The 23,458-nt window shown below is 46.4% G+C and overlaps 1 protein-coding gene across 2 annotated transcripts in view; it reads left to right on the forward strand.

Moving 5' to 3' along the window:
* The window catches only part of IL4R (interleukin 4 receptor), a 169,893-nt gene that overhangs the window by 54,200 nt on the left and 92,235 nt on the right, over positions 1-23,458 (forward strand). For both annotated transcript variants that reach the window (XM_085629267.1, XM_085629268.1), the window contains exon 2: positions 13,236-13,358. In XM_085629267.1, coding sequence (XP_085485393.1) covers positions 13,265-13,358 — 94 coding nt within the window. In that variant the 5' untranslated portion in view covers positions 13,236-13,264. The remainder of the gene's footprint in view (positions 1-13,235; positions 13,359-23,458) is intronic.

Consider the following 23,458-nt stretch of genomic DNA (forward strand, 5'->3'; position numbering starts at 1 on the left):
GGTCTGGTGATCAGTGTGTGGTGGTGGATGGTGTCGCAGGCGGTTGAAAAGTCTAGGAGAAGGAAGGCTGCTGTTCTGCCTTGGTCGAGAAGGCATCTGATATTGTCAGTCACTTCGATCAGGGCGGTCTTGGTGCTGTAATTTGGTCGTAAGCCAGATTGGGAAGGGTCGAGCAGGATGTTGGTCTTGATGTAGTCTGTGAGTTGGCAGTTGATGGCTTTTTCCAAGACTTTGGCAAAGAAGGGGAGGAGCGAGATCTGGTGGTAGTTTTTGAGTTAGTTGGGGTTTTAGAGGGTTTCTTCATCAGGGGCTTGACCTCTGCGTGCTTCCAGAATGTTGGTACGGTGGCTATGGTGATGGAAGTGTTGAGGAGTTTGTTGAGGGGGTGTTCGATGAGGTAAATAATGTTTACCCCAAAACCTTTTTCCCGCTTGGAATCACCACGCGGTCGTTACAACGACCACGTTGTGATTCCGCATACCATTACTCTGCAAGTCGGAAGAACAAACACCTTCCCTAGTGTCCGCACAGACTAGAGTTGGAATAGTAAATTATACTATTCCAACATCCAGCGCCCCCCATCCTCAAGTCGTTCTTCCGACTTGCGGAGTAATGGTATGCGGAATCACAACGCGGTCGTTGTAACGACTGCGCTGTGATTCCAAGCGGGGAAAAAGGCGTCGGAATAACGTTGTAGATTTGTTCGATGACTTCTCTTCCTAGTTTGTAGATGTGGTGCGGGCAGGGGTCATGGGAGATATGGGGTGTATGGAGTTCATGATAGAGATGGTGTCACCCCTGGAGAGCTTATTCAAGTCTGTGGCCCTGGGGTGGTGGGAGGGGCAGGCAAGGGTGCAGAAGTTGTTTAGACCAGTGGGTTGGGGGTCTAAGTTGCAGTAGATGTCGGGGATTTTGTGGTGAAAGTAGTCTGCCAGGTCGTCGTAAAGGGCTTGGGAGGGGTGAATCTTGTTCTTGGTGGCGGAGGGACAGGAGAATTCTCTAACAATGCTGAACAGTTCTTTGGTGCGGCTTGCGCTTGCCTCGATGCAGGTGTTGAGGGCTTATTTCTTGGTCTTTCTGAGATGGTGGTGGTAGTTGTGGAGGGCGAATCTGTAGGAGTAGAGGTTGGTGGAGGTCTTACTGGAACGCCAATGTCTCTCTAATTTCTTGCCGTGTCGCTTGAGGGTCAGTAGCTCCGAGGTGAACTAGCTGGCCTGTTTGGGGAGTCTATTGTTGATGTTGTTCTTCAGGGGGTGATGCTGTCGGCGGCCAAGGAGATCCATCTGGAGAAGTTCTGGACGTCATGTTCAAGGGAGTCAGAGAGGGCGGTCTTGTTACTTTTAGGGCGGTGGTCCAGCAGGATTCTGTGGCCTCGCCCCACTTGTGGCGAGAGTTGGTTGGTAGTCTTGTTGAAGGATCTCGTGGACTGTTGACAGTGAAGTGGACAATGCTGTGGTCCATCCAGGTCAATTCTGTGGTGTGGGAGAATTTAGCTCTGTCGAAGATGGGGTCCAGGGTGTGACCAGCTCTGTGCATGGTGGTGGTGACCAGTTGAGAAAGGCGATGATGCTCATATTTTTGAGGCATGTGGTGGAGTTTGAGTCGTCTGGGTCTTCTAGATGGAAGTTCAAGTTGCTCAGGAAGATGTAGTGGTCGGAGTCGATGGCCAGGGGGGCGATGATGTCCAGGATGAAGTGGCAAAAGCTGGGGCGGGAGCCGGGAGGTTTGTAGGCGAGGTTTCTTCTAATGGTGGTGTTGGCGTTGGGTTTAATCTGAAAGTTGAGGTGTTCCAAGATGTGTGTCGTGTCGTTGTTGCAGGCAGTGCTGTTGAGGGAGTCCTTGTGGATGAATGGTGATGCCTCTGCCGAGTCTGTCAGGGTGGTCACGGTAGATCATCTTTTATCCAGGGGGAGTTGCAGTGGTGATGTCTGACGCTGAGGCGGGGGTGAGCCTGGTTTCTGTTATGAACACGACATCGGGGCGAGGTTAGTCTTGGTGTCCCAGATTTCCTTGGTGTGCTTGCAGAGTGTTCTGACGTTGAGTAGAGTGCAGTGGAGCTGAGGCAAGTGGATGGGTGTCTGCTGGGTGGTGGTCATGGGGGTACTCACAACACAGGAGAAGCGGCAGTGGCGGCAGGTGAAGGGTCCGCTAGTAGAGCGTAGTGAGACATTGCGGCAGTTGGTGTCAGGGGGTTTGTGCCCGAAGTTGCAGATCTCGTCGGAGGAAAATCAGAGGCGGGCTGTAGGTCCTGGAGCTAGGCACAGACGGGCGCAGATGGGCTTGCCAATGGCACACCCTCTGTGCGGCCTCTGCAGCCTCAATTATATAGCCCTGGGAGGTGGGCGGGTTAGCCTTGGTGGCTGGATAGCAGGCGGGAATGAGGATCTGGAACAAGCCGGTTGGCCATAGAGAGGGAGCGTTGCCGACCGGAGGGGGGAGAATAAGAATAAACTGAGTAAAAATGAAACTGGTGAGAAAGGGGAAAAAAAGAAAAATCTAAAATGAAAATCAGGTTAAAAGAGGGCACGGTGGAGGAAAAGACGCCTTGGTCAGCGAGCGATCAAGGCAGCAGGAGGCTCGTAAGAGGACCGTGAGCGGCTCCTTTGTGCCACTGCAGCGGAGGGTGAGTGGCGACCTCTACCATGGAGGTAAAGGGTTGTCACATAATCCATCATCTGCCGCATAATCTGCAGATTTCAACCAAAAAAACCAAATTGTTTTTAGCTCAAATGGTTCAAAAGTTACTAAAAATGCAACAACATTTGTTGCCTTGCAGTGGAAGGCCCTTTCCAAAGCTGGGCTGGTCACCTTGATGTTGCTTATTAATATATTTTTGAGTGTTAAACTGGTACTAATGAGGTGCAACCAATGCTCAGAGGTTGTTACCAAGTTTAACAAGCATTTGCAATGCAATAGGTCTCGCAGTTACTTGAGTTTAAGCTAATGGTATTGTAAATGACAATGCCCTTTATTTAAGTTTTTAAAACAAAAATAAAAGGCATTGTTATTTGCAATGGTAATAGCTCAAGCTTGCGTAAATGCGAGACCTATTGCATGCAAATGCTTGTTCATATTTACTTGTAGTAGAGGCGGTGCTATTCTCACTGTTTCCATGAAAGTGAGATGCGACCAGGGTCGGCTTTTGGTAGGCGAGCTGGGCCCAGGCCCTGGGTGCCAAACTTCAGGGGCCTCAAGGAGCTCTCTGCAGAAAGGTCCTCTGCCTTGGCTCCAGTGATTCAGTCGAAAGCGCCTCCAATCATTCACAACGTGTTGCAGACGCTGTTAACACCCTATGAACCGCTTTCCTTGCCCTCACAGATACCTGTCACCCCCTGCTGCCACGCCCCCACTCCCCACCCCAACAAACAACTTGGCACCAGCCGGTGATTCTGGTAAGGGGGAGGAGGGGGGTGATGTTTGTGTTCAAAGGCAGATCATCGAGGATGCCGTCTGGGGACTATGGAAAGACCCCTGCTGCATCGTTTCGTTGATCAGTAGAAGGGTGGCACATTTCTGTCCACCCAGTGAAAACTGATGTTTGTTAACCGGCCCTGCCCGCGCCACCAGAGGCCCTGGTTGACGGCCCATTGTGACAGGGTTGGGGTAGTCTGATGGGTCTGTATGTGGCCCGGTCTGCTTGCACAGTAGATTTCCCTGATATTACCACACACATTGCCTACAGCAAGAACACATGCATAGCCGTCCACAGCTCGCAAAAAACCTATACAGTGAGTCTGTACAAACCTAAGCAGTGAGTCTGTGCAAGTTAAAACCGCCTCGATCTGCAAACGAAGGCACACATGGTTAAGGGAAATAATGAGGAGAAAGATATAGGCATAGCTTGTTGACTTATTTCCAGGTTTCCTAGCTTTAGTAAATCTGGGAACTCACAAAAATCCATAGGTGGATGCACGGGAATGCCCTCTCTTCAGTCAGCTGTGGCACAGGCCGCTTTTATGTTGGTGCCCGGGCCTATTTACTGCTAACCGCGCATGGCGAAGTTATTCCTACCGCCGACTCGGCTAAAACAGTGTCTGGTCTTCAGAAACCGAAATCGTAGGGGGTACCCACAAACCCATGGCAGATCAGGGTTAAAAAGCACAGCAGGGGTAGGAGAAAGCTTCCTCATGAATGGAAGCCCCGGGGCAGCAGTGGGACATGTGTATTGCGTTTCCCAGTTAGCGCGCGCACAGCCCACAATGCACCTCTGAGAGCCCCTGGGGCGGGACACACACGCCCTTGATGCTCCTCCAGTGCCTGTGAGGAGAAACCGTGTCAAATGCGGGGGTTCCGAGAGAGGCCCTGTGATGAAAGGCGGGAACTTTTCCAGTGTGTGGTGGGGGGTGCAGGGTCCGGGGCCGTCCGCTGGTACTAAATTGTATAGACGACCACTTAATAATGTATGCAGCTCACACCTGGCTCCTTAGAAAGGTATTGTTTTGACATTCCTTTTCGAGCGAAGCGTGTCGTATCTCCCCGTCAGACTGAGGTGCTTTATGTGGGCCAGAATTTAAAGGGAAACCAACATATTTTCTGCCAGACAACTTGAAGGTGGATTACCTTGCAAACTCAGCGTGCACTCTGATGGCCTTAAGTTCTGTTTACGTCCAGGCAGCCTTTTATCATTCTGTATACTTTATTTGAGGAGCTAATCGCAACACGTGTTGATTACAGTGACGGACAAACACAAAACGGTTAATTTGTTTCCCAGGGCAAAATATGTCAACTGAATCAGTGAGGGTCTCGCTGAGAGCCCCAATATGTAAGCATGTTGTACTTGTAAGGTGAACAAGTGAGTGATACTCCGCAATATCTGTGCAAACATTGGCAAATAATCACCAAGCACAGCTTGAGTGAGATGTAAATAAATGCAGGCAGAAATGCGTAAACCGATGCAAATTAACGACCAAGCTCACGATGTAATTATAGACTGAGAGGTGTGGCCAGACCAGTCAAACACATGCAAATAATAGGGCACAGGGTAAGCAAACACTGGCTGGGGAGGGAGACGGTGTGAGGTAAAAATGCAGGCAGATATGACAAAACCCAGGCTGCCGGAGACTGCCAAACCGGGCATGGCTGGCACTGTGAAGCCCACTTTCTGATTTGTTGCACCAACTTTGAAGTAACAACTACAAATCAAAATGAAAGTTTGAAAAAGAGAAAACGTTGAAGAAACGAGGCGCCACTTCGAAGTCTTTGCAGTAGAAACCGCACTCTCCCATGTGATGAGCAACAAGCGCTGAGGCAGCTCGGGGGAAACATGGGATTTGTGAAGGAATTAAAATACAATTTAGTGGGATTGTTTTACTTCCCAATCTTTAAACATTCAGTGTTTTTTTCAATAAAAAAAAAAAACAAGGAGATTGTAAGGTAACATGATAAGCTCCATTTTTTGTAAGAGATTTTTTGTTGTTGCAAAAACTATGGAAAATACAGTCGATCAGCTAAGTTGCCCAACTTTGTAAACAAGGAGAAACGAAAAGCATATTTGTATACTGACTTTGTATACATTGCTTGTGTGCAGAACAGCTTGAGTAATTATTGCATATTCAGTCTTTCAAAAAAGCCGAACCGTCATTCATAGACAAGATGAGATTTGGGGCGCAGCTGCTTACCGCGCGAGGCTTTGCAGCACCTGCTTGCACTTAGGTCCAGGCCTTTCATTGTGGGTGTATGTTTGTGTGTGTGTTGGGGGGCGAGAGGGGTTTTAGCAACCCCTCACGTTTGATAGTTACACTGTCTGCGAAAACGTTTGTGAATTGCTCGACCTGTGGAGTACGGAGGAGAGGTCAAAGGTTACATGCAAATCCCTGCCATCTGGAGCTGTCTCCAGAATCACATTCCTGTAAGGTTTAATCCCAAACTGCTGCACGCTTCACCCAGAACGCGCCACAGGTTTAAATATCTTTTAGCTCCTGATAAAAGAGAAAATGCACACTCCTTGAAGAAAAAGAACGAGGCGCCATTTGCAAGTATTCATCGCAGGATTAAAAAACAAGCCCGGCGGAGCGTGGCGAGCGCGCGCTTGGGGGCGGGGGAGCGCATTCCAGGAGGGGGAGCGGACCCTTTGAAGTGCTCCCAAAAGGCGGATTGCATGGCGGCACGATGCGCGTGATTGTGCGCGTGCTAGCCATGCAATCCGTTTTTTGAGAGCACTTTTCAAACCCGCTTTCTATAGTCTCGCTGTGCGATCGCTTACGCGATAGCAAGGTCGAGACCTAAAAATGATGAAATAATGAAGTAAAACTATTACAAAATGTGCCGCATAAATTGGCTTTTTTTGCTGCATAATTTACTCAACCCTGCCGCATATTTTGGCCCTCTCCTGCCGCATAATTCCAGTGGCCTTGAGTAAGATGAAGGTGTGTGTAAAAGGTGTAAAAATTATTTTCAGCTTGAGTTTTGCAATAGGAAATTGGTTTTAATTTACAAGCATTAGCAAAGCGTTGGGCGCCAGCCTTTAGGCAATTCTTCATTTGTCTTTATTTTTACATTGTACAAAACTGTATTGTTTGGGAAGCTGCCAGGTCCTCATCAAATGTTTTTAAAAAGGCATTGGCTAAAGACAAAAAAGTTTTTGGTCTCAAAAAGTACACATTATTGTAGTACTCCCTGGTACTGAAAGGAAATACTTTGTGTGTTTCGATGCTCCTTGTGAAAGGCCAGCATGCCATAACACATAGTGAAGTCAGTCAATGGCTGAAGGGCTCTGATACTTTGCCCCTTGATGGATGCTGGAGTGGGTGTAAGCAAAATGTGAGTAACTATGTTAGGGAAAAAAGAAGGGAGGAAGGTTAAAAAGGGATGAATACAGGTTAAAAGGAAGGCAAATGGGAAGGAAAGCAAAAAGGAATGAGTAAAAGAAGGAAGAAGAAAAGGAGGTAAGAAAAAGGACAAAGAAAGGAGGAAAAGGCAAGAAAGAGAAAAGGTAAGAAGGGAAAAAATTAGAGGAGCAAAGAAATATTAATATAGAAGGAAAGAGGACTAAAGAAAGAAAAAAAGAAATGCAAAAAGAAAAAAACGGTAAAGGAAAAAATGAAAACAGGAAAGAAGAATAGTAGAAGGAAAGAAACAAGGAAAGAGGCAATAAAGAAAAAGAAGACAAAAAGAAAAGGCATAAAAGAAAGCAGGAAGGAAACATGGAAGGAAGAGATAAGAAAAAAGGAAAAGGCAAAACAAATAGGAACAAAGGAGGAAAGAAAAATGGAAGGAAGGAAAAAGAAGAGGAGGCAAGAAAGAAAGGAGGAAAAAGGAAAGAAGGCATAAAAGAAAAAGAAGGAACGCAATAGGAAGAAGGAAAGCAAGAAGGAATGAAACACGCATTTACAATGCAATGGTCTCGGCATTGGTAAAGTTAGAGCTATTGGCATTGCTCATGACATTATTTTTGTTTATGTTTTAGTTTTTAAAACATTTAAAGAAACAGTCCAGCCACCCTCACACACTGTGCCTTCTAATCTTCCTAATCAGCCTGTGTGGCAAGGAAATGATAAATCGCAGCCATGTCTGCCCCTCAAAAAGATAAACTGCCTTTCCTGAGGGAAGTGGTGCGACTTCCTCTCCCATGCCCAAGCTTTGGCATTCCGCCAGTCACGAACACATATGACAACACTTGTGAAACCCACCTTGGATTTTATCCTCGGTAAAGAAAACAAAAGGCGAAAGTCGCCCATGATTTACTTTACCCACCACCTTGTCAGGGGACCACTGGAATAATAAGGGTCGTTGTTTCCTGTAGCTGCTGCTGCCAAGGTGAGGGATTCTTAGAACTGTAAATAACAATTTTCTCTCGAGCTCATCAGAAGAATTAATGGAAACTGAGTTGAGCTCGGGAACGGGGTTGGAAAGCCCAAGTGGGGCACAGGCTGCAGACCAGAGAGCTGCTTTTAGGGGTGGACGGATAGATCGGTCGTTGGCCGTCCACCCTGCTTACACAACCCTGGGGGAACACACACAGCCTTATGACACACACTTAAACACTTTATTGCGCCTGCAGTCCTCCTGGAGACGGCTGGGCTCAGTACAATGTGGCGCTGGTACGAAGACACCAAGGGCTGGTTTTAGCCCCCAGCCCACCGCGGCTCTCTCCAGTGACCGGAGCGGGGTGTGATTTGCTATGGCAGCTGCGAACGGGTTCCTCACTGTGTAAACTTTCGAGGGCGGCCACTTGCGAAGTCTGTCCCTTATCCCAGGTCTCTGCTGCGCATGAACCCACTACGCTTGCTTAGTACGGTTGTGAGGTGCAAGTTGCACACTGTGGAGCCAGCTGCGAAGACATGAACGAACCCACAGAACTTTCTTTGAGCAAACACGGCATTTCAACTCACCAGAAACGCACGCAAGTTGACGCCAAGATAAGTGGTCGAGGTATTGAATGTGGGGGGCGCCCGGGCGCAGGTCCTGCTGCAGTCTGTGTCTGGGTTCCCTCACGTGCTCTGCGCGCGCGCCCTCTCCCCTTTGCCGAGCCCCCTGTTCTCCCTTTAGGTATAACCGCCACTCGCGTTGGTCGCAGGCACCACCAGCACACCGCTGCTGGTGGTGAAGGCGGAGCTTCGGTTTTTGATCTCAGCCCTCCCTCCCCTTCAAACCACTCCTTGTTTTTTTGCTCTTTAAAATTACTGAGACATAATTTGGCATTCCCCCAGTGACAGCTAACAGTTTGTGGCTGCCAGCTCATTGAACTTGTCTGTATTGTAATGCAATTTTGTGTTCTTGCAGTTTTATATTGCGCGAATTCAACCAGTAGCTATTCGAGCGCTTTACACGAGCACCAGTTAACATTACACAAGGACACAGTCACGTTTTTTGTCGGCACAGTGAGAATAACTGATTTGTCCAAGCTTGTATAATGGAACAAAATATAAATCATTTTTCAAATTTTTAAACAGTTAAAAAGGGATGAATACAGGTTAAAAGCAGCATATTTGCCCTTCCACAATAATGTACACACGGCAGTTCATAGGAGTCAATTCGTGTGAGGGTGCTGGAAACCACGACAACAAGCACACCACTGCCTTTCTCCGAGGCGAAGCAGAAATGCCTCGGAGAAAGGCAGCGGCGATTTCGGATTCGGGGGCGTGTTCTCCTCTTGCCATTGGCTGGAGGAGATAATCAGAAAAGCTGAAAAAAACACGCCCCCGAATCCGAAAAGGACGGGACCTGTTCGGAGTGACGAAGCTCTTCTCCAATGGCTGGCCAGCATTCAAGAGGCCAGCCAATGGAGAAGAGGGGAGAAGATGGGCGGGTGCTAGCCCCTCTACTCCAAAACGTTAAATCTCGGAGCGAGACTGCGCAAGCGCAGCCTTCGAGCCGAGACCTAAAAATGGAATGGCAAAAAAGAATGAAACAAGAGGAAAAGATGGGAAGAATAAAAGGAAAGAAGGCAGAAAGACAGAAAAAGACATAAAAACAAAGAAGAAATGAAAGGAAAAAGGCAATAAAGAAAAGACAGAAGGAAAGTAAAATTAAAGAAAGAAGCAAAGAAAGAAGGAACGAAAGAAGATGGAAAGAAGCAAGGAAAGAGGCTTCATGGTATAAATATTGGATAATAAAACCCAAATGACACCTTATCTATGTTTAAATAAAAGTGTGCTGCAAATTAAACAGAAAGTTTGAGTTTCTTCTTGGGCAAAGTTTATTAAGGAACCATTTATAATACTAAGTCCTGGAACACAATATGGTATCCTCTGAAATTGCAGTGGTCAGATAAACAAAGGTCAGTCCAAAAGGAATTTACAACAGCATTTGCAGGAGACAAGAACTGATAACGCTGGAGTGTGCCTTTTGCTCACTTCAAAGGTGTGCCGCTATCACCTCAGGCAACACTAAAGAAATGCCAAAGTAAAAGCAAAAACATTAGCACTGAAGGGGACTACATTGTGTGAGGATGTGCTTATTGTGAAAGAGCAAAATGCAGTCACTCAAAGTAAAGTTAACCAGTGGCTGAAGTAGGTTGATCTATTGCCCCATGATGTATGATGTAGAGGGAAAAAGTAAAATGTGAATGACAGAACAACAGACCAATGGCTGAAGAGAGGTGGCTGAAAGCCCTTTTAAGTAAGTATAATATACTTATTATTTTAGAAAAACCAAAAGGTCTGGGCTAAGGCCCGAGCTCAAAACAGGAGTATTGATTATTTCCAGCACAATAATCAAATAAAAAGGCCAGACTTAGTCTCTCCTTGTTACAGAATCATCACCGTTTTGTATCCAGTTGGAAATTCATGCTGCTTGCAAAGGATAGTGTACAATTTGGGGATTATCATGTGGATTTGGAGGCTAACACGCCAACAGATTCTTTCAGATAATCATAGCATGAACAGCGGATCTGTCAAACATCGCTACCTACCAATCGCCTCTTCCCTGCCATGTGAATTGCTTCTCAAGACTCCTAGAAGAAGATGGATGGGTGTCATAGCAGTGGTAGCAGAGTTAATGAATATTAGCAATAAAACTGAAGAGATGTGGTCTAATAGCTAACCCTGGAGTCTGGACATCTGGGTTCAAATCCAAGTGTTAATACTTGATCAAAATCATTTGTTTCTGGGCAGATTACTTTGTCTACATGTATTCCACTTGCAAATGGGTGCTGCACTAATATTTAAAAAACGTCTATATACTGTTCTATCTATCGGCATCCTACTTACATCTTGCTGTCACAGTTTTTCTTTTTTTTTTACTCTTGACTCATACATACTCCATTTACTGAACTGTAAAATGCCCATGACTCCATATTTGAGGTGATATAGATTGAGCAAAACTGATCACTCCCCTGCATCTTGGAGCCAGTCCTGTACTATATACCTCCTATCTAAAAAGAAATATCTGCCAATCACTAAGAAAAGCAGAAATTATAAACTGTTGTCCAAAGGTTGACCTAAACCTACTTGGATAGCTATTGGCAACATTTGTCAGAACCTATGCTAACCTGATGGAGTTCTACAAAATCGTTTAGCTCAACAAAGACTTAATCATTCTTGGGGACATAAGCTTTTGGCACCCCCCCACCCCCGACATGAATAGAAAAAACAGACAACTTACAACTCTGCGGCCATGATGTGCATCCGTTTCTTCTGATAGGCTCACACCGCATCACTAGGTGGAAATTTACACGAAAAAACAAGGAAATAAAATATATTGCGTGTTGGGCGAAACCCAACAATCTGGAATCGTGCAAGATTTCTCTTTAATAATTTTTTTTATCCATTTAGTAAAGTTCCTTCAATGGATCGCATCTTATCACTTTAATATATGTATTTACAATTTATTTTAAGATGGGCATGGAGAGTGCACCAGAGTACTTAACTGTAGATTTTGAACAGGGATCAAACTATTGAATGACGTAGAAGGAGCTGAAAGTATCTCCTGGGTGCCTGTAACTACTAGGTGACTATGAGCCAGTGCATATTTAAAGTAAAGCCTGATATGTCCTTCACGACCAACATGAAAGTTACTCGGCGGCTTTTGTGCCGATGCCCAAAAGAATGATTTTTTTTTTTGGTAGCAAATATACTCAAAAGGGTTCAAAGTATGAAGGAAGTGATCGCGACTGGTTTAGAAAATTAAATAATATTAAAATGAATAAATTAACATTAATAAAGTCTACTTAAATAAAGAGCAAATTAGAAAATTTGTAAACGTTTTCTATATTTGACTGTGATATTTGAGCATTTCTTTGCTGTGTACTTGTTTTTACTATCTTAGTGAGTACTTTTCAGATTCAAATCATAGAATATGTTTAGGCCGGGGTCCCCGACTTCCAATAGGGCTCCACAGAAGTCAAAAGGTTAAGAACCGCCGGTGTAGCGCATCAGCACTTGTGCAGATTGTATTTACTATGTTTCCTGTAGGTAGAAGGATAGTAGAGTTTCATCAGTCATGTCTTCAAATGGATTAACAGGTGTAGCATAGGTAGCGGTGGTGTAGATAGTTAGGCTATGTATTTATGACATCTAGTATGACACTGTACCTTTATCTGTTCATTTGCATTCATACTGAGTCTTCACTGGCATCCACGATGGCTGAGCCATGTCAGGCTCTGGGAAGTGTGGCTTATGCTGACTGGAAGCACCATATCCTAATCCTGAGTAAGGAGTTGAGCAGGCTTCTCCCACATCTGTGATTGTGCATGATATTGATAGTAAGGTCTAATGATTTATTCAGAAATCAGCCCATAGCTAGAACTGATTCCCATATACGTATTCCTCCTGTACCTGCACATCTAGGCAGTCACCCCCGCAAGTGGAAAGCAATCATCATGTATAATGGCTGATCCTGTTTTTTTGGTATTAATACTGAATGCTAACTGAAGCACTGGTGGAGCACACACAGAACCATATTATGTCTGTTATTTTTCCTCTTAGCATGCTTCAGTAAACAACCAGGAGGGAATAACGTGATTGCACCTGTGGGGTCCAGGCTGCTTCAAGCTACTTCCCTCACAATCTTCTCAGAACCAATCCATGCATGTGGACGGCATTCACCCTGCATATCCATGCTTACCCAACAGCCAATACTCTGACTGCCCAAGCAATCAGCACATGATCCAGACACCGCATGCAACTACACACAGCCAGAGCACGTCTGACATAATCCATGTCACGTGCATGCATCTCTTGTTATGCAACATGCTTTCAGTGCGGCAACCAGGCAACATAAACATCAAGCGAAGTCCATCCACATCAGACATTGTGCACTTCTGCATAAACAGATGTAAACTACCGCTCTGTTAGTCCAACATATATTCATTTATCCGTTGCTATAGGCACTTTAGTCTCCAGGGCGCTACACAATGTCAAGGATAGAACAAGCAAAGACATAGATGAAATTTACTCAACTTGGCAGTGTTGCAGCACATTGGAAAATGTGTGTAGTGTTGCGAATGTGGAGTATGAGTGGAGGATTAGCAGTGAATACACCTTACCTTAGTTTGTCATGGTACACTCCTAAGTGTTGAAAAGGCTGCTGCATTACCCATGGGCAGCACAGGATTATTGGGCTTATTTTTGTGTCATGCGTGTTTCTTGCCCAGGCTGCCACTTGCTGCACTTAATACGTCACGCGTGCTCTGCTTCCCAACACATCGTTGTGCACATTAGACCGGTAGGTCAGTTCTGATCTGCAAATTCATGACCTGACATTTCTGGTACCTGAGTTTAACGTGCTGTTATTACACAATGTGAACTGACCACTTAGAAAATATCTGACCTATAAATTCTTTTTGTATCTTTCAGCCATTGACTGAAAATTCTGTTTGAAAAGAATGACGTTCTTAACTGAATATCAGCTGAGTGATGGACGGCTGGTCATCAAGAAGCTGCTTTGCCTTCTCCTCATGCTCTGTGGACGCTCCAGTGGTAAGTAGTTAACATGTTGCAGTTCTGGTTTCACAGGCCCTGTTCTAATCCGTCTGTTGGTTTGGTAGATACATTTCTGCAATTTTCACTTCTAAGAAATAATCTTGCAAAACAGTTCTTGAAAAAATGTCTAGCATATAGGCTGATGCTTCCAGGAAACATGACTCCTCAAAAATAAATTGATTAGAATAACCTAAGAAGTGGAATCACTGGCTCTGTTTTCTAATTGGGAGGTAAAATGCTATAGTGGGATTTGATATCAGCTGAGTGTTACCACAGTAGTGATTTGTGGGTAAACGTTTGGCATCATTTGTGGTAAAATCCAGTGGTGGTAACGACAGAGGCTTGTTCTCTTGGTTAGTTAATGTGACTGTATCGCTTCCCTGGAGCTGTGGGTTCGAGGCATGTGGGCTGCTGAATTCATATCTGTGCATAGATCGCCGCCTAGTGTTGGGTCCGGATGTTTGCACGTTGTTGTCCTGGAAGAGTCTTCGAAGTATCCTGGGATAGGTGACTCCTCCCCTGGACTACAGTGCGCATGGGCATCCTCTCCATCCTCAGATTGTTTTTTTCCGCCATTGGGTTCGGATGTGCTTATCTTGACTCAAGTTAGGAAAAACTTTTTCCAGGCCAAAAGGCCTTTAGTTCGCGTCGGTACTGTTCCCGATCGGTATCGATAGTTTCTTTGTTAGTTTACTAACTTCCAGAACCAACTTTTTCGCATCTTACCCGACCATCGACCCGTCATCGACGATGGAATCGAGGACACCATTCAAGCGGTGTCCTGTATGCAATGCGAAATATCCCCATGTCGACGTCCACCCGGTGTGCAACAAATGCCTTTCACCGGATCACGACGAGTCTACATGTATGGCCTGTGCCCGATTCCGATCCAAGAAGACTCTCCGGACTCGACGAGCAGCGAGACTCGAAGCGCAGCAAGCGGCACCGGCCCCGACCAACATCTTCAGCGCCGAGGACGAAGATGTCGAAGACGTGGAGAACCTACCCTCCAGCCCCGCTTCCGAACACGACTCCGCATCGGAGGACGTCGAAGAACAACTCTTTCACAGAGATGAAGCCGACACCGAGGTAGGAGACTACAATGAGGCTTTAGGGGCCGAAGAGAGTAGCTCCGTGACGAGCAAGGCCTACCCGTACAGACTGAGGATATCCCAGTGCGCCAGTCTATGGCCCCGGTCGAGGGATCGCCTTCGGGCCTTACCCAAGACCTATCCCGCAGTTCTTCAGCCCCGCCCTCTGGCCCGGCCTCGGACATTCAGCGGCAGCCATTACTACCCAAAACGGCTGGTTTCCCTTCTTCGAAACCGAAACCGAAAGCTGTATTGGTTCACCAGAAACCGAAACCAAAGTGACGCTGGTCGGATCGAGGCCCACCACACCTTCGACGCCAGCAAAACCCGTCGGCACCGACCGCACCAAACGAGACTTCGGTGCCGAGCTTGCAGCAGCAGCCGACGTCGGCGCCGACACACGGAAAAAGACCTTCGGTGCCACCAAACCTACTCGGCTCCCGGCACCGAAACAATCGGCTCCGACCCCAAAGGTCAAACTGCCTGCTGCGTCTCATACCGCTTCGACAGCACCACCAAAGGCACACTCATCAACGACGTCGACGGCCACTACCGCTCCTCGACTCGATGACCCACTGGCGCCGAAGAAGTCCACGCCCGCCTCTACAGAACCGGTCGGCGCAAAAGAATCGATGGCGCTCCAGGTGCGGCCCGTTACTGCGCAACGCATCAAACACAAAGCAGTCCTCCAGGACACGTCAGGCTCCGAGCCGATAAAAGCTCCAACAGCCTCTTCGGCACCAGCCAACATCACTTTTGGCCTGCCGCCATCCACGGCCCCAAAACTGTTCCAAATCAGAACACGGGTCACCCACACCACGATCACGCCTGCCGAACGCTCTCCTGCAGAGACGTCTCCATCACACATCATCGACGCCGACACCGGCAGGATGATGCTCCACAAGAGGAGAATAACTTCCGAGCCAGCTTTGGACTCCTACCGGATCCCGCTTAAGAAAAAGCTGCCAGTGGCTTCGGAACCAGTTCTTTACGAACCTCTCCATTCATCTTACCAAGATCCACAGTCCTTCTCTCCCACCCACTCCGAAACAGACGTTTTGGAGGACTACTTGGGTGACCACGTCCCCTACCCCGGAGAGATGGACCCTGAAGGCCAACAGGACCCTGACCAAGCTTAGGATGACCCTGTGGACTCGGGTGCACCTATGGATACACAGGACCCGCAACTCTATGGAGCAAAAACGTCTCCCACAGAGGACACTGCCGCATTCAACGCCCTCATTGAACGTGCTGCGGCCAATCATGGTGTGCAACTCCACTCTGACACCGTCGAGGACGACTTTCTCATGGATACCTTCGCATCCTCAGAAAGAAATATAAAAACTCTACCCATGTTGAAGGGTGTCCTCAAACCAGTAAAGGACATCTTCAAAGAACCCACCAGGGCAAGAGTAATAAACCCCAGGATCGACAAGAAATACAGATCGGCGCCTGGGGACCCTACCTACATTAGAGGCCAGTTACCTCTGGATTCCATAGTGGTTGCGAATGCTCTCAAACGGGCACACTCGCAAACAACAGGTGATGCTCCTCCCCCGGACAAAGAGTCCAAGGTGCTAGAGACATCCGGCAAACGGGTTGCGGCCCACGCAGCTAACATATGGCGCATTGCCAATACTCAGGCGCTCCTCGCTCGCTACGATCAAGCACACTACGACACATTAGAACAATTACTCCAACATCTCCCTGACCAATTCAAAGAGGGAGCAGAGATCCTCATCAGGGAGGGACAACTCCTCACAAACGCATCCATTAAGTGTGCACTGGATGCCGCGGATACAGCTGCCAGAGCCATAAACACTAGCGTCATGTTGCGACGACACGCCTGGTTACGAATCTCCGGATTCAAACCTGAGGTTCAAAATAACATCCTCAACCAGCCTGTCAACCCCGACTACTTATTCGGGCCAGAGGTTGACACCACCCTAGAGAAAATAAAAAAGGACACGGACACTGCAAAGTCCATGGGGGCTCTCCAAACGCAATCCTTTCGGAGCGGCTCCTTTCGTCGCCCCGGAAATAGAGGAGCAGGTAGAGGACAGGGGTCACAGCAAACCTACAACAAGGGAAACACACAAATCTGCTACGATAAAAACACCCGGGGTGGTTATCGTGGCTCAAGCACAAAAGGCAGAGGACGGGGATACGGCAACACCAGGTCCTCCCCCCAAGAACAAACAGTGACGCCCTCTCCCTTCCTCCCGACCACATAACACCTGTCGGGGGAAGGCTACAAAGGTTCCTGTCCACGTGGAACTCCATCACCACGGACAGGTGGGTCAAAGATATTGTCAAACACGGTTACTGCCTAGAATTAACCTCAACTCCACCCACAATACCTCCAAAACACCGTCCTATGTCCTCAGAGCACTTAACGCTCTTACAGCAGGAAGTGCTAAGTATGCTACTAAAAGGCGCAATAGAGGTCGTACCCGTCCACGAGCAAGGTACAGGGGTGTACTCCCTGTACTTTTTAATACTGAAAAAGGACGGGTCACTCAGACCTATACTAGACCTGAGATCCCTGAACCGCTACATTCTCTCCGAGCATTTTCACACGCTCACTTTACAGCAAGTCCTCCCGCTGCTCAAAAAGGGAGACTTCCTAGCCACACTGGACCTCAAAGATGCGTATTTCCACATACCCATTCACCCCTCACACAAAAAATACCTCAGGTTCACTGGTCAGGGGCAGCACTAACAATTCAAAGTCCTTCCCTTCGGTGTGACAACAGCACCCAGAGTTTTCACAAAGTGCCTAGCTACTGTGGCTGCACATCTACGGAGGCAGCACATACACGTCTACCCATACCTGGACGACTGGCTTGTTCAAGCAAAGTCAGCCCAGCAATGTGCCAGCCACATGTCCCGTACCATTCACCTCCTTCACAGTCTGGGGTTCTCACTAAATTACCCAAAATCCCATCTCCAACCCGCACACGTACAACAGTACCTAGGTGCGACTATAGACACTCTGGCGGCCACAGCTCAGCCAAATTTAGTGAGAATCAACAGCATGCAAATGCTGATTTCCAAGTTCAAACCACAACACTCCCTTCCCGCGCGAGTGTTCATGCAGTTGATAGGCATGATGGCCTCCTGCATTTTCATAGTCCCACACGCGAGACTACATATGCGCCCGCTTCAGGAGTGCTTAGCACGTTAGTGGAATCAGGCTCAAGGACAGTTGAAAGACCTAGTGTTGGTGAGCGGTCGGGCATACAACTCTCTGCATTGGTGGAATCCACAAAACCTTTGCAAGGGCCGACCGTTCCAAGAGCCTGTTCCACAAATAATACTGACAGCGGACGCGTCTCTCCAGGGATGGGGAGCTCATGTACTCAACTACACAGTACAGGGACTATGGACAACACAACAAAAGAAGATGCACATCAACCTTCTGGAACTGATGGCAATCTTCCTGGCAATGAAAGCATTCAAAGTACACTTGTGCAACAAAGTCGTGTTGATCCGGACGGACAACATGACCGCCATGTACTACATACAGAAGCAGGGAGGAACACACTCTCCACAGTTGTCTCATCTGGCTCAGAGCATGTGGAAGTGGGCCATTCAGAGGAACATGTTCCTCATGGCGGAACACCTCCCCGGCAAGGACAACCAGATGGCGGATCTGCTCAGCAGACACAGCCACCAGATGCACGAGTGGGAGTTACACCCATCAGTACTCCAACCGTACTTCCAGCAATGGGGTCATCCAGAGATAGACCTATTCGCCACAAGCGAAAACGCAAAATGCCAAAGCTTTGCCGCCAGGTTCCCACATCCACAATCGCAGAGCAATGCGATATGGATGAACTGGTCCGGCAGATTTACGTACGCTTTTCCCCCAGCGCCGTTGATACCGCTGGTGGCTCGCAAACTCAGACAACACTCCCTGACACTCGTCCTGGTTGCTCCAACGTGGGCACGCCAGCCATGGTACACCACTTTTCTCGAACTTTCCGTGGTGCCGCATCAAAGGCTGCGGATCAAACCCGCGCATTTGACGCAGAACCATGGAGAGATTCAGCACCCAGATCCGCAACAGCTGAACCTGGCGATCTGGCTCCTGAAGTCCTAGAGTTTGGCTACCTCAACCTGCCACCTGACTGTATGGCCATCATCAAGGAAGCTAGAAGGCCCACTACCAGAGCTTGTTATGCAGCCAAATGGAAAAGGTTCGTCATTTATTGCACTAATAATGACATTAACCCGCTAGACGCATCCATCCAAAACATAATTTGTTACCTCTTACACCTATACCGATGCAATCTGGCGTACACCTCTATACGTGTCCATTTGACCGCAATATCAGCCTATCTCCAGAACAGGCAGCACCTCTCTTTATTCAAGGTGCCTGCCATCAAAGCATTCTTGGAGGGACTCAAACGAGTAATTCCTCCAAGCCACCCACCGGCTCCAATGTGGAACCTCAACTTGGTCCTCACACGCCTGATGGGTCCACCCTTTGAACCTCTACACTCATGCGAGATTCAATTCCTTACCTGGAAAGTCGCTTTCCTAGTAGCGATCACTTCTTTAAGAAGAGTTAGTGAACTCCAGGCACTAACCGTTCAAGAGCCATTTATACAGGTTCACGCCAACAGGGTCGTACTACGTACCAACCCCAAGTTCATGCCCAAGGTGATATCGCAGTTCCACATGAATCAAACTATTGAACTGCCTGTTTTCTTTCAAAACCCACAAACTGTCGCAGAAAGAGCACTCCATACACTAGATGTGAAGAGAGCCCTCATGTACTATATCGACAGGACTAAGATCTTTAGGAAGACAAAACAACTTTTCGTTGCCTTTGCCCCACACCACAAAGGTAACGCTATCTCCAAAGCAGGTATAGCCAGATGGATCGTTAAATGTATTCAAATTTGCTATCAAAAGGCCAAACGCACATTAACGATTCCACCACGAGCCCACTCAACACGTAAGTTAGGGGCCTCCATGGCTTTCCTAGGAAACATCCCTTTGCATGATATATGTAGAGCAGCCACCTGGTCCACTACACACACATTTACCAAACACTATTGTGTAGATGTGCAATCAAAACAGCAAGCAGCTGTAGGACAGGCTGTTCTCAAAACTCTTTTTCAGACCGCTGCAGCTGGCACTGGTAGCCGCCGCTAATAGGAGGTACTGCTATGTATTCTATGCACAGATATGAATTCAGCAGCCCACATGCCTCGAACTGAATATGCTACTTACCAGTATGCATCTGTTCTTGGCATGTAGGGCTGCTGACATTCATATCGCCCTCCCTCCTCCCCGGCGCCTGTAACAGCTGCAGCTCTCAGAATTACTGTAAGCATGGTCATCACTTTCTGTATCTACTCCATCACTGCCACAATGGCGAAAAACAATCTGAGGATGGAGAGGATGCCCATGCGCACTGTAGTCCAGGGGAGGAGTCACCTATCCCAGGATACTTCGAAGACTCTTCCAGGACAACAACATGCAAACATCCGGACCCAACACTAGGCGGCGATCTATGCACAGATATGAATGTCAGCAGCCCTACATGCCAAGAACAGATGCATACTGATAAGTAGCATATTCATTTTATGGTGTCGATCTTGGTCTTTCACGCAGTCTGGCACTGCAAGATGGGCCCGTTTGAAAGGGCCAGTGTGCGTGCTGCGTTTTGGTTTTTGGCCCCGTGGGCCGTGACTGGACCAAAAAAACTCCCTACACACTGGCAATTTCAATCTGTCCTACTTGGCAGTGTCAGACTGTCCAAAAGGCCATTCCAACACCGGGTTTTACTACTATTCCCAAAAACTGTAGAACTGGTAAATTGGAGATTCTCTACATCTTTACAGTTTACAGGTTCTTCCAAATGCCCTCAAAGTGTAGAAATGTATATCACGTTGTTGATGATATATCTTAAAAGCAATGTGTCGCATTCTTTCAGAAAGAGATGATTTCTTTCACCATCTCTGACATTTGTCCAAAACTTTCTCTCGGACATCTTTGGAATGTACACCTAGTGTGTTTTTTGTCCAAGTACCATTTTGCCACAGTAAGACATTAGTAAATATTGGAAACAAGAAAAACATGACTATTCCAACAAAGTTTTCCTCCAGGAAGTATTCGTCTAGTGGAGGATCATTGTGAACATGGGATTCTTTAAGTGTAGCCACTGTGGTTTCATTATTCAGAAGATAGCTGCTATTGTGAGGTGAACTTAAGGAAAGACCCATTTTGTCTCCAGAAATAATTATCCTTCGTGTTATAAATTCATATACCACACTTCTTTACCTACATCCATACACAACCTGTAATATTAGTAGAATCCCATTATTGGTGTGCCCTGAAATGTCCTGAACGTATTCCATTAATTCTTGAACGATGCAGAGATTCCATCATCCCTATCTTTTTTTAATAAACACTTGGAATTTCAGACTGCTTTGCTTTATTGCTTTTTACTTGTCTCCTCAGACAGCCATTGTCTTTACCCGTCTCTACGAGTAAGAGGGGTTGGGTAGACAACATAGTGTTTGTAGGGGATTTTCAGTTAGTATACTTATCAAGATATACTATGTCCCACTGTGTCGCATTGTTAAATGGAATATTCTATTTTACTGTTATGCTTTTGTACCATTTACCCGTTACCCTACATCGATAAGGTTCTTGTGCTGATTTTAACTGTTACGTAAATTCGCTACACCTTTGAGGAAAAGGGTCTCATCATTCATGTTTTGAGATTGTTATTAATACACTTTTGCTCACTTGAGGAATTAATCATGCTTTCTACCAAGGGTTTCAGAATCCAGACATGTCGTGCCTGGTTTAGAGTTTGGCAAACATTCTACTCTGTCACAGATATGACGGATATCCAATGTGCCTTGTTACAAGTGCATAATACTCTAAGGGACTCATAATAAAGCAGACAGAAGTTCTGTGACATTTCTGATCGAGTAACCAGTTCACCAAACTCTAAAAAAGACCCTTTGTTTTGTTTATTTTTTGGCCGAGAAAGCAAGAAAACGCTTGGAACAAAAAATGATGTCAAGTTTCTGCAACAAAAACTACACAGTTCATTCCCGTTTGTGTAGGTTTCCGTTCATATTTTATTGAGTTGTGTGCAAGCAAAACCAAAACACATAGTATTTAGACATGACTCTTATGATCCATGTAAGTACACAAAATGCATGTTCACATGTTTCGTTGTGGGAGTTGTTTCTTGTGAGCTTTTACCACACAAATCGTTCACTCATATGTGAAAATCCTTTTCTTGGTGCTCAGTGTTCTGGAGATGCAGTATGGTTCCAGTCTTGGAGTGGAACCAATTCTTTCTTTTTTGTGGGAATCTTTTTTATTATCAACAGTGCTCATAAGACCATACCATACAATACCATGTTCAAATAGCACATTGGGGAACAGTTCCAACATCATTAGGGAATTACCCATCAGGAAAACACAAATATTGTTCATCATTACAAAGTGACTACTCCTCTGACAGGGTACCCGACCCTCTATACTTGCGCCAAGGCGCCCATACTTTCTTCCATTTTTTCGTGCACCCCCTGCTTTTGTAGAGTGGAACCAATTCTAGTAGAATTATAAAAAGCAAAGTGTATACCTTTTGAAACTTCAGCTGGTATACTTTCGTCCTACTGGAGCATATAACAACTCGTAGCTGTGATGACCTTCCGTACACTACTTGCACTACTTTACAGTACAAGGACGCTACCACCATAGCATGTTTTTCACGAGACCATGGTGAAAAAAAATTGTAAGGACAATACATGTTATTTGAAGTAAAGGGACTAAAGCCTGTGGGAGCAAAAGAACTGTATGTGTAAGTTGGGCAATGTGCATCACTTGTAAGAATAAGGCTGCCCGAAGGACTGGAACACCAGATGTTTAACACAACTTGGTGTTCCTTTTACACTGTAGGGTTTTAGAGTCTCCTGAATTTTGAAACAACTGAGGTGTGCACATTAATATTGAGTTCAGTGGGAAATGGAGTAACCAACTAATAACTTTATTAAGGATTGTTGGACGCTCCGGCTTGCCGCCAGGGTCACGGAGATTTAAACCTCTGCCACCATGATGGATGACCTCCTGCCCTACGTAGAGATCTCTGCATTCAGAGGAGCTACCATCATGCTGGATCCCCTGATGACACTATAGCTTTGATTAGTGGCCGGCATGTTTCATGTGGCTGCGCAGTAGAGCTTTTTGTTTTCCATAAACGAACTTCCAAAGTTGGAGTTTATAAAAAAAAAACTAATAACACGGACACCCTGGAAAATTTCTCACAGCTTGTGCCGGGCAATTTTTTAAATTCTGTCCGGGACCTCTTGGCTTATTCTGGTGGTCCTCACCAAGAAAAAAAAGTGTGATGAACTTCGGAGCAATATAAAGCGGTTTGGAGTACATAGACCAATAGCCGTGAGCCGTCAGTTTATGGTTCCTGTAGGCTGAGGCATGGCAGTTCGCCCGACTTTAATAGAGCAGATGGACCGAGAGTTTGTCTGACTGGGAAACTGGTGTGCAGAATGTTTTATAGGACATATTGTGACTAAAAGGTTTGTAAAACAAAATATTTAGCAAAGCTGATGTTTGATGTTTTCACTCCACCATCTTGCACAGACCATGACAAGATATAATCTTGATTCTCTGTCACTCAACCAAAGCTTTTTAGTTTCAAATTATAGATTCCCAGAGATCCAGGTAAGCCCCTGGAGGTCAATAAAAATGTTTGCCACCTCGTGGCTGGATAAAAGTAAAACAAAGTTATGGTTGGATATCTTGAATTGATCCTAGCCTCTGATAATTACTTATCGATGCATTCCAGTCTGTTGTGTTGTTTTTTTTATGGTGTTTGTTTAGCCCGCCATAGCATCTCGGACAGAAATCAGCCATATGCAAATCAGCCCTAGTCCTTCTTCAGTAGGAGCAGCCCAGCCTTAACTGCCGGGTCAGGCACCTCTGAGTGGGCACACAAGCAACACCAGATCG

The sequence above is a fragment of the Triturus cristatus genome, chromosome 10 (genome assembly GCF_964204655.1).
Source record: "Triturus cristatus chromosome 10, aTriCri1.1, whole genome shotgun sequence".
In the NCBI taxonomy this organism is placed as follows: domain Eukaryota; kingdom Metazoa; phylum Chordata; class Amphibia; order Caudata; family Salamandridae; genus Triturus; species Triturus cristatus.